This window comes from Convolutriloba macropyga, chromosome 8 (genome assembly GCF_964194025.1).
Source record: "Convolutriloba macropyga chromosome 8, txConMacr16.3, whole genome shotgun sequence".
Lineage (NCBI taxonomy): Eukaryota > Metazoa > Xenacoelomorpha > Acoela > Convolutidae > Convolutriloba > Convolutriloba macropyga.
The window spans coordinates 30451387-30463383 of record NC_134475.1 but is presented as its reverse complement, the minus strand read 5'-3'; the positions used below and the strand labels follow the sequence as shown (position 1 = coordinate 30463383).

General features: G+C 36.8%; 2 protein-coding genes across 2 annotated transcripts; both read left to right on the top strand.

Annotated features, from left to right (window-relative positions):
• Positions 1-2295: 2295 nt before the first annotated feature.
• Positions 2296-4471, top strand: LOC142344669 (centrosomal protein of 76 kDa-like). The gene has a single exon (XM_075396508.1). It carries the CDS (start codon positions 2305-2307, stop codon positions 4363-4365), a length of 2061 nt encoding a protein of 686 aa, XP_075252623.1. The 5' UTR covers positions 2296-2304; the 3' UTR covers positions 4366-4471.
• Positions 4472-4605: 134 nt separating this feature from the next.
• On the top strand, positions 4606-5943 carry LOC142344671 (alpha-parvin-like). Its single transcript, XM_075396509.1, has one exon. The coding sequence runs from the start codon at positions 4694-4696 to the stop codon at positions 5723-5725; it is 1032 nt and encodes a 343-aa protein (XP_075252624.1). The 5' UTR covers positions 4606-4693; the 3' UTR covers positions 5726-5943.
• The last annotated feature ends 6054 nt before the right edge of the window (positions 5944-11997 follow it).

The following is an 11997-nucleotide window of genomic DNA, read 5'->3' as shown; positions in this document are numbered from 1 at the left end:
TACAATTTTCGTACTACTGACTTTTTGTCTGATTGCTTTTATGTCCGACCATTTGACTTTTCGGCCTCAAAAACCTGATAAACATCTAAAGCCCGGTGGGCATGAAGTCGCTCTCTTTATAGGAAACTAGTTTCTAAGTATTCTAATCACCGAAGATGTTGAAATAATTTAATGTGGAGGGAGTTTAACAACTTCGCACTGCCGCCCTTCATTTTCCCCAACCCCGTCTCGTCCTCTCTCCTTCACCCGCAGCCCCTCAGGCTCTACCCCCTCTCTGCAATCAAGCGTAAGCTAGCCTCCCTTAGTCGCAGCTGACTGTTAAAGAAGTCAACTGCTCACCAGTCGTTTGAGAGCGATTCACCCTCCGTTTTAATGTATAAACATGGTCATCTATCAGTCAGCCCCCGCCCCCCCCCCCCCCCCACCGGCAATTACCCCCTTCCTCCCTCCGCCACCAGACGGTTTGGACTCTCTCTCTCTCTCTCTCTCTCTCTCTCCTTCAACTCTTCAAACCCCCCACCTCTTGACCACGCCCCAACGTTTGACCCCCGCTCCTCTCCTACCTCTAATGCTAGCATCCCTAACCCCGGGTGGATATTAACGAAGCTAACCGCTCGCCAGTCGTTTGGGTGCTTAGGTCGGTTGTTTATGTTCTTAAGTACCAAAGGACACCCAATGGTAATAGAATTCGTCAGCACTTTGAGCTCAATCTCGGATGGAAGTACCCATGGCTCTGCTCTAATAGCTTATTGCTTCCCATAACTGTACTCTTAACACCACCGTCTTGAATTAGCATTTCTTGGAATTTGATCTCTCAGCTCTATTGTTGCTTTGAATTAGTTGCAAATACAGCCTTAAAAATGTAATTTGTCCGTTGTTTGTCTTAAATAGGGTAAAATTGTAAACAAGAGTGTGAATGGCAAATTACTGAAAGTTACCTATCTTTCCTCTTATCAGTGTATACGAAACATTCGGAACATCATGAATAATTTAGTTATCTCGCTTCTGAAATTAAAAAAAAATCGATAGCCACCATGAATTACCACCTAATTTGAACTATCTGTGTGGAACTATCCACTGCTGATCCTGAGCGCTAGTGATCTTTGTTCGTGATTATTGATAGCGCAACGCCATTTTACTAGATGTCCCAATCACAAAAGGAAATATATCCAAGTGTTTCAAAAACTATAATTATTACAAAATCAAAAGTATTCCATTGATTTTGTCTCGTTCGAAGCAGTGAAAACTAAAAGTCTGTCAAAGCTGAACAAACGTGAAAACTGTTACACTTTGGGAATATTTTTACGGGGTAATTTAGTTAACGTTGCATTATATGTCCAGGTCGGTTGTTTATGTTCTTGAGTACCCAAGGACACCCAATGGTTATAGAATTCGTCAGCACTTTGAGCTCAATCTCGGATGGAAGTACCCATGGCTCTGCTCTAATCGCTTATTGCTTCCCAAAACTGTACTCTTAACACCAACGTCTTGAATTAGCGTTTCTTGGAATTAGATCTCTCAGCTCTATTGTTGCTTTGAATTAGTTGCAAATATAGCCTTAAAAATGTAATTTGTCTGTTGTTTGTCTTAAATAGGGTAAAATTGTAGACAAGAGTGTGAATGGCAAATTACTTAAAGTTACATATCTTTCCCCTAATCAGTGTATACGAAACATGCTGAACATCTTGCATAATTTAGTGATCTCGTGTCCGAAATTTAAAAAAATCGATAGCCAGCATGAATTACCACCTAATTTGAACTATCTGTGTGGAACTCTCCACAGCTGATCCTGAGCTCTAGTGATCTTTGTTCGTGATTATAGATGGCGCAGCGCCATGTTACTAGATGTCCCAATCACAGAAGGAAATGTATCCAAGTGTTTCAAAAACTATAATTATTACAAAATCAGAAGTATTCCATTGATTTTGTCTCGTTCAAAGCAGTGAAAACTAAAAGTCTGTCCAAGCTGAACAAACGTGAAAACTCTTACACTTCGGGAAAATTTTTGCGTTCTAATTTAGTTAACGTTGCATTATATGTCAAGTTCACAGGAGATCAGGTTTAATGGAGTGAACTTTTTTTCATAAACTTTCCGAACATTGAATTTAGACTTTGTCGAACTATAAGTGGCTAAGATGGCTTTGATGTTGCGTCATTCTCTTTGTGTGGGCTCATTGTGTTGAGTACAAGATTAATTTTCAATAGTGCCAAATCTAATAAATCGCATAGTATATGCAAACCTCACGGCCAAATGCTTCAACTCTTTTTTTTTCTTAAAGGCATTGGATATATTTTACAGATATCATGAGTCGTAACACTGAAAATCTGACATCTGATCAACTGGATGCACTCAGACTAGCCATCAGAACTCGACTAGAACAGGAAGGTGCTCAAGATGCCATCCGTGAAATAGCGAACAGGTCAATGGAGAGACAGCGTGCTAGAAATGAATCGGTAGTCCAACCGCATGAGATGCTAGAAGATTTCAAGAAGACTGGAATCCTGGAAACTATTCTGGGTCAGCTTAACGAGTCGAGAGGTCATGTCAATGTGAACGTGACCAACTTATCATGGTCATCTGAAGATCACCACCGCGGTCGCCGTCTAGATTCGGGGTCGCAGAAAAAATCTGCTTATCAGAAGGCCCTCAAAACAGATTTTGTAAATCAACCATCTATCAACCCATCGAGGAGGTATCTGTACGTTTGTTTGCATGGCGGTAAGGCATTCACTGGCTTCAGCGAAGAGACCAGCTCTTTTCATGACACCAAGGCGACCATCTCCGTGATTATTGACTTTAGAAACCAGCGTTTTAATTCAAAATCAGTACCTTACTGTGTCGAGCCGGCTTTCGATGACTCGTTCCTGATCGTTCTGGCTGACGATAAAAAGAATGTAAACGGAAAAGCTGCTGACTTGAATGCAATGCTCTCGATGTCGGATCCGTTGCATGTGATAGTTCTTAAAACGGACACTTTTGGAGCTAAAAGCGTTATCTCGTCTCAATTTGTAGAATGGCGACATTTATTACACACACAAGGAATGAAAGAACGAAATGCTTTACCCGTTTATGGAATCGGTGGTGAATCCAAGATCAATGCTGGCGTGTTGGATATAACGATGGAAATTATGCCCGCTGTGACTTCAACCCTCCAGAAGGAAATTGTGTCCACCCAGTTTGAACTGGAATGGAGTCGAGTGAACGAGAAAAACAAGAGTTTCTTCAACTACGCGAAGCAATGGTGGAAAGAGTATTTACAAATCCGACCGGAAAATAATCAAAGACTAGTGAAAATTTTCGCACAAGACGAAAATGGAACCACGAGGCCTGTATGTTCATTTGTCAGACCATTAAGAACTGGAAGAGTTCTCGAATCGGCCCTGCAGTGCACTCGGTTCGTGTCGGTTTTGAGTTCCGAAGGTACTGACGATGCGATGGGAGGAACAAGTTCCACGTCAACATGGCAAAGCTTGTTCTGTACATTGGCACAGAACAAAGGAACTTCCGCTGATCATGCCAATTTGCTATGTAGCTTGCTCATTGGGTTCGGTTTGAACGCCTATGTGTGCTTCGGTACTAAATCCAAGCAGGAACCCCATTCTTGGGTAGTGATTGTTGGAGCTGATAACATTGTAACATTCTACGAATCAACAACTGGTCACAAATACATTCACAACTTCTCGCATCACGATAATTTACACTTGAAGACTGTGAGTGGATCTGATCAGAATAGCCATCCATACGTTACAATTGGTTGCGTCTATAATAACCGAGAATTTTATGCTAACATTCAACCTTCAGATCGCGTGGCTAACTGCGCTTTCGACTTGCTAAACGATTACAACTGGAAGTCAATGGACCGAGAAGTACTAGACTCCGTTTGTGGCTCGGAATCAAACCCATTCTGGAGAAATATTCCGGTAATTCAAGGGCCAAGTCTCGACACGTCCATAATTGCTGAAAATTTGGAACTAGATTTGATGAATCTAATTGTAGATCACCGGAGCAGCTTGGAGCTCGATTCCGTATTCGATGCAGGACTTGCGTATATTCTGCAGCCAGCATTGAGCAGTTATGAAATGGAACGAAGTCTGGGAGTGTCAGTTGGCTCTGACGAATTCCAAAATGCGATTAGGCAGTACATTCCAGATGGGGAAACATTCAAGGGATGTCCATTGCAGGTCGATACTGTTAACGCCAAGCGTGTTTTCAATAGATGTATGAAGTCACAGAGTTGTGAGGAAATCATTTCATGTCGAGGGGATTCGGTGCGACTTGCTGCTCGAGTGAAGGTGGTGGCATTTCCAGAGAACGCAGTGGCCGTATGGCTGATGCTCGCTTGTAAATATAAATCCATAGTGTAAATAGTCCCATTTGGGAAGACTGTCAGATTCTTGTAAATATTTGTGTGCAAAATTTTTAGTTTTCGTGTTCGCCTACTGTAATTGAATTAACTTAGTTGTATTGCTACTTAAGGAGCAAAGGCATTAGGACGCTCTTGCGATATGAAAATAAGTTTCATAGAGAGTGATTGTGAATTTTGTGTGAATGATTATACAGACGGACAGCTTAATAGGTTTTCACATAATGGGCTGGGAACATTTACATCTTGTATGCCAATTGCAACGTAGTTTTGCTATCTTTTTAAATTTACTGTCTGATACTGTTCATTATCTACTTCAGACAATAAGCATGGCAATGTTAGACAAAATTGGCGAGAAGATTGAGAATCTCAATCTTGGTGGTAAACCTAAAACTCCGACAACGCCTTCTGCAGCAGACCAAACCTTTAAAGTAGAACGCACGTTTGACCCCAGTCAGTACAACATCGAAGATGGCGAAACCACCTACATGGTAGACCCTCAGTCCAGAAAAGATTCCAAATTGATCGAGTTGATGACGGCTTTGTTGGATTGGATCAATAATGAATTGGCCGAGTATGGCATTGTCGTCAAAGATATCGAAGAGGACCTGTTTGACGGACTTGTTTTGGGTCAGCTGCTGGTAAAGCTAACAGGACGACAGTACGAGTTCCAGGAATTGACCGGTTCTTTGGTTGAACAACGACAGAAAATGGAACGGATTGTGGACGAGTTCAACTATTTGCTTCAACTTGATCAGTCTAGTGACTGGGATGCTGAACTGATTCACGAGAAAGACTTGGTTGCCATTCTAAAGTTCCTTGTTTGCATCGCGAGACGTTTCAAAGCTTCAGTTCGGATCCCACCTGATGTTAGTGTTCGACTAGTAGAAGTTACAAAGAAAGACGGCAAATTGGTGCATAACTACGTTACCTTGCCAATAACTGGATCTGAAATTGATGGAATTTTCCAGGAACCAGATGCTTTTGATGAGCTGTTCGAACAAGGTTCAAGGGAAAAGTTGCAAACTGCAATTAGCATTCTCCGAGCATTTGTTGAGAAATTGATTCGGGACATCGATTACGAGGTCAAAGACGAACCATTAGAAGCCATGATGAATGACGGTGTCTATTTCATTTTCATAATTGCAATTGTGGAAAATTTCTTCGTACCTTTCAAAAATATTCACCTGACTCCAAAGAACAAAGAGGAGAAATTGCATAATGTCAAACTGGCTCTTCAGCTGATGCAGGATTGCCAAATTGCGAAGCCAAAAATAATACCAGAGAATGTTGTTGAAGGGGACTTAAAATCTATTCTGAGGTTTTTGTACATAATTTATGCTCAGAGCAAACGTTATTAAAGTGCGCTATGAAAACATAGCTGCTTCTCTGATGTAATATTAATTGATCTTCAACGATCTCCGTGTCGATTTTATCTCAGTTCTCATCATCATCAATCAAGCAATTAACAATGTAGATTAGCCTTGTCTTCCTATTTGAAAACTTAACAAAATTTTTCACTGTTTTTATAAATTATGGAATAAGTTTGTAGATCTTTGAATTAATTTTTTTACACTGAGCTACTTTTTCTATCAGAGATTGAGGCGATATAGATGCTTCCCTGATCAGAGATTGAGGCGATATTGATATTCAACGATCTCCGTGTCGATTTTATCTCAGTTCTCATCATCATCAATCAAGCAATTAACAATGTAGATTAGCCTTGTCTTCCTATTTGAAAACTTAACAAAATTTTTCACTGTTTTTATAAATTATGGAATAATTTTGTAGATCTTTGAATTAATTTTTTGTTACACTGAGCTACTTTTTCTATCAGAGATTGAGGCGATATAGATGCTTCCCTGGTCAGAGATTGAGGCGATATTGATATTCAACGATCTCCGTGTCGATTTTATCTCTGTTCTCATCATCATCAATCAAGCAATTAACAATGTAGATTAGCCTTGTATTCCTATTTTAAAACTTAACAAAATTTTTCACTGTTTTTATAAATTATGGAATAATTTTGTAGATCTTTGACTTAATTTTTTTTACACGGAGCTTTTTTTTTAATCAGAGATTGAGGCGATATAGTGTTCAGAGGAATTGTACCCAGCTTTATGGGATCCCACATTTTCTGAGTATGATTTTTTTTTCCTTTGATAGCGATGTTTGCTGGAGTGTATTTCAGTTTATTGTGTCGATATGAAATGTGAAGCTAGTTCTTTCTCAGATAGCCGACTGTGTCCATTTTAATATAGCACATTTACTTGCATAACGATCTGAGGGCACAAACGGAAGAGATCCTGGAATTGTCCTCCTGGGCTACAAATGAGCTATTAAGTTTTTGATTGATAATTATACCGAGGAAAACTTTCTGAATCAGACACTTTAATTTTTTGGTACCTTTCTATTTTAACTCTTCTTGCAACGTTGTTTTTTTCCTGGTATTAGTTTTTTACGAATAGTTTAAATCGCATAACCTTTTTGGATGCTGGAATACTTGAAGACGAAGAAATAAGGTAAGTGTCAGAACATGATAGTCTTCATTCTGCTATCAAAATATTTTTTTTCTCTTCTGATGAAAATTTTGACCTACTGATTGGCAGAGTTGACATCGCAATGGGGTTGAAAAAGAAAGCAAGAAATTGATTGACATCTTAAGAAGTTTTTGAGATTTTTATGTTCATGTGTTGTTCCCTCAATATTTGATAGATAGACAGAACAAATTTAAACTCTTTGTTTCAGTGTTACGCGGTCTAGTACTAATACTAATGAGAATCTGTGAAAGAATTCGTTTTTATGTATACGATTTGAATTCGTTTTGTTCTTTCAACTTTCACACCAATTTAGCTACTATTTGATGAATTCATTCAATATCATAACTTGAGAGGCATTGGAAGAAAGTTCTGAGCAGAAAGTTACATGAATTTTGGCGTTACTTGGCACCTTTTTGCCATTTCTGAGTATATGTTAGTGCAAAATTTTTGTCGCAAGAGGCCCGAGGGGGACAAAGTTTTTAGAGAACCAAAGGATACGAAAGTGTTGAATTTGTGTGTTAAGTGCAATTTTGCAGGTTACTGAAAGGAAAATTTGTTGTTATAATTATACAGGATGTGAGATAAAACGAACGTCTCCTCCGATAGTGGAGCAGCCGATTTTGTTTTATAGCGGTTTGATGCAAAATTCATAAGTTGGATTTTTTAGTTTGAAAGATTGAACTTTCACTTCTTTAAGTCTAAGTTCAATCTTTCAAACTAAGCGCTCTGCCTCGAAGTTTTAGTGACCTATGTAATTGTACCCTGGGATCTCTAATTTAGAAAACAGTGGACGTAAATCTAGTTAGGGGTACTAATTTTGGTCCAATAGATTAGTTGAATTGGCACCGAAAACCGAGTTGGCACAGGTTTCATATAGACCGTGCAGATTTTAGTGCATTTTAATGAAATAAATTAAAATAATTTGCTAAGTTGAGCCTGTTGTCAGCTTTTAGCGCCTTTTACGCTGGGTTCTCTAATGAGAAATGAGACATAATTAACAAAGAGACATAATTTGTGATAGTTCAATTCTTCTCTAAAGTTTTTTTATTGGAGCTATTCGTTGTCAAGAAAACATTTTGCCGTATTTATTTGATTTTGTTGTCTTATCACCTAATTTAATTAAATTAATAAGAGAGGGGTCTCTTTAGTCATCAATTGACGGTAAACTGGATCTTTATGATTGTTTAACGTTATAGCCAACGATGTTAAAGAATTCGATACTTTTTTTTCTGAAATGTTTCTTCTCTTTCCCGTGTTTCCCTGAAAGAGTTTTCCCCGTATTCTCTTTTTCATTTCTTGGTCTCAGTTTCAGTTCCCAATGATAGATCTTATAGATTTTTTAATTAGGCAAAAATTAACCCATTTAATAGTTTCTTTTTGCAAATTACGGTTATTTTTTCTATGTCACCATTCGTTCTGAAAACATTTGATTTCAATTTTGATTGTTGACCGCTTTTTATGTTTTCTGCAAAGCCAGTGCAGGCCGCCTAAGGTCCCGTAGAATGAAGAGTTCAACCGCCTATCGTTCTCTAAATTAATGGTTTTGTCAACGCCAGTTTTTTAAATAGGTAATTGTTTACTACACAAAGTCAATATTCTCATGTGGCTGAATGTCCTGTTTAATTTGTTCAATTCTTTGGAGAATAATTAAGGAGTTGTCATAATGTGCTTATATGTTTTTGCTCATTGTTTTTACTTCATCATGCACAAGTTCGTTTTGCTGTACTTAATTTTGCCGCTCTTTCAACATTTTCCAGGAATTTTTGTTGACTTCTGTTAGCTTGCATCATTTCTGAAACAGCAGTTGCTCTACAATGCATTTCTAGTTAGCGCAGTATTGCAAACGGAGTCAATGGCGAGAAATCAAATCAAAAAGAAAAGGGGAATAAGCACATAAAGTCTAGTTACATGTCAGTTACTCAATTTTTTTAGAATTTAGTAACCAGTTATGCTAATTAAATGTTTTGATACTAACCCTGCTATCTTATTCTCAAGAAGCCGAAGTGGGTTTAGCTACCATTTAGATCAGAAGAACAACACGTAATCATATTTTGTAATAAAAACATAGTTTTTCAAGAAAACAATCTTGCGTTTTTTTTTTCAGTTTACATTTTCTCGTTCCGCAGGCTCAAAAGAGCAGTTATGTTCAAACTGTCACGCGGCCTTTTTTGTTCGCTTGCTGCTTTTATTTGTAAAGTCTGGTATCATAAACTGATTGGGAATGAATTATAGGCTGAGTTTCAATAGCGTTATTTTGATCAGAAATGGTTGACGTCACTCTGTAACTGACTGCTGTATTTGTTGCTGCTGCTACCCAAACCATTTCAATTGAAGATTCTTATGAAATGACGGCTTTTGGTAATGTAGTACGTTGATGAAATTAACATTTCAAAATTTTCGAATCTTTTTAATTCTTTTCTACATCAGACGCACTATCTGCTTTGTGCTATAAATGTTTAACAGCATATCTTTTAAAGAGTTTTTCTCTGCTTTTACTACGATCTCTTCAAACACTTTTGATATTTAAAGAGCAATTACTTAACTAAAAATTAGCAAAAAAACCTTTTTTAAAAGTAGCAAAAGTCAACTTAAACGAATATAATCTGTTTATCTTGTCAATTTTTCTGCTATTTGTAAAAAAAAAATTAGAAACCATCAAAATCAGATATCGGAAGTAGAAAAGAACGAAACATTTATAAAAACTTGGGCAAAGAACGACAAGTTCTTTTCAAGATCTTGTTATTTTTCAGTTTTGCAATAATTTTAGGTTTTATTCAGTATGAATTTCTGGTTCAAGGTATATGATAGTAAAAATAAGCAAAAAATTTTTTTTAACACTCAAGATATAAGCGAAACATTAACAACTCAGCGCTTTCTATCTTTAGAAAAAGGTTGAAATTCTGTTTTCTTAAAACAGTCTTTTTTGAGAACAGAAATTTGACTGCAACGTAATATTCTGAAATGGTGGATAGAGCAAAACGAAAGAGCTCTACAAAAGAAAACCGAAGTTCATTAGGCAACTGACTTTATTAGTTGTTCGTGTATTCGAAAAAACTTGAGTTCTTTTCTGAGTCTTTAGAACTGTGAATTGTAAAACTGAACCAGTTTTTCCAGAATTTTTTCATTTCCGTATTTTTGTATTGTGGCTCAACTTATGGTACAACTTAATGGTACAACTCTTGCTCGCCTTGGAGTTGTTTGCGCTCGCGTATGGTCTGTGTGTGTTTGTATGTGCGTGCGTGGTTTTGTTTGTCTGTGAGCGCATAACGCTGCACAGCGTACACTACGTTTACTCCAAAATATCAGTATTTTTTAAAAGTGTGATAATATGGGGACTGTGAGCATGAGTGGACAGCAGTGACTGTGAGACGCTAAATCAAACTGAAATCGTAAAAAATAATAACAAGATCTCATCACAAAATTCAATATACCAAGTCGTTATTCTCATGTGGTTTAATGTCAACTGTTAATTTGTTCAATTCTTTGGATATTAAATAAGGAATTGTCATAATGTGCTTATTGTTTTTACTTCATCAGGCAACAGTTGGTTTTGCTGTACTTAATTTTGCCGCTCTTTCAGCATTTTCCTGGATTTTTTGTTGACTTCTGTTAGCTTGTATCATTTCTGAATTAATTGTACTGCCAATTAATTGTTTTGGTACTAACCCTGCAATCTTAGTCTCAAGAAGCCGAGTTTAGCTACCAATTTAGATCAGAAGAACACGTAATCATATTTTGTAAAAAGAACGATAGTTTTTCAAGAAAAAAGAAAATAAACTTGCCTTTTTTCAGTTTAACATTTTCTCGTTCCAAGGGCTCAAAAGAGCGGTTTTGTTCAAAAGGTCATGCCGTTGGTTTATTGTTCTTCTGCTGCTTTTATATGTATAGCGTGGTATCTTAAACCGATTGGGAGTGAATTATAGGCTGAATTGCGTTAGCCTTTTTTGATCACAATTGCTTGACTTCACTCTCTATATGTCTGCTGTTTTTGTTGCTGCTGCTTACCCTTCCAATTGAAGTTTTTTATGAAATGACGGCTGTTGATAATGAAGTACGTTGATGAAATTAATATTTCAAAAAATTTTCGAATCTTTTTAATGAATGTTCTATTCTAAATCAGCGAATGCCCAATCTGCTTTGTGCTATCAATTTTTAACAGCGTATCTTTCAAAGAGTTTTTCTTAGCTTTTGTTGCAATCTTTTCAAACGCTTTTGATATTTAAAGAGCAATTACCTAACCAAAAATTAGCAAAAACACTTTTTTAAAAGTAACAAAAGCCAACTTAAACTAATATAATCTGTTTATCTTGTCTATTTTTCTGCTATTTGTAAAAAAATTTAGAAGCCATCAAAATCAGATCTCGGAAGTAAAAAAAAACGAAAAAGTTATAAAAAGTTGGGCAAAGAACGAAAAGTTTTTTTCAAGATCTTGTTTTTTTCCGTTTTGCAGTAATTTTAGGTGTTTATTCAGTATGATTGTTTTCTGGTTCAAGGAATATGATAGCTGAAAATAAGCAAAAAATTTTAAAACACTAAGGATATAAGCGAAAAAATTAACAACTAAGCACTTTTAGCTATAGAAAAAGGTTGAAAATCTGTTTTCTTAAAAGTCTTTTTTGAGAACAGAAATTTGACTGCAACGTAATATTCTGAAATGGTGGATAGAGCAAAACGAAAGAGCTCCCAGAAAGAAAACCGAAGTTCATCCCGCAACTGACTTTATTAGTTGTTCTTGTATTCGAAAATAACTTGAGTTTTTTTTCTTAGTCTTTAGAACTGTGAACTGGAAAGCGTTTTGCAATACGTCTTACACGGGATCAAGTTTTTGTTTTGAAAACGTAATGGTGGGAATCATATTTTTTGTCTGAGTTCTTGAAATGAATTTACGCCGATGAAAAGTTTTTTCAAAGTAGAGGCACAATAAAAGTGTCAACTATGACTTCGTTTTAATTGTTGGAAAAATTCGCCAACTTTTGTAATATGGTTCAAATATTCTCCAAGATCTCTTTTTAGTGTTCGAAAAGTTGTTTACTTGTTGGGATACTGTTTCAAGAAAAAGATGTCATAAAACTAACTTAAATGGTGGTTTTTTT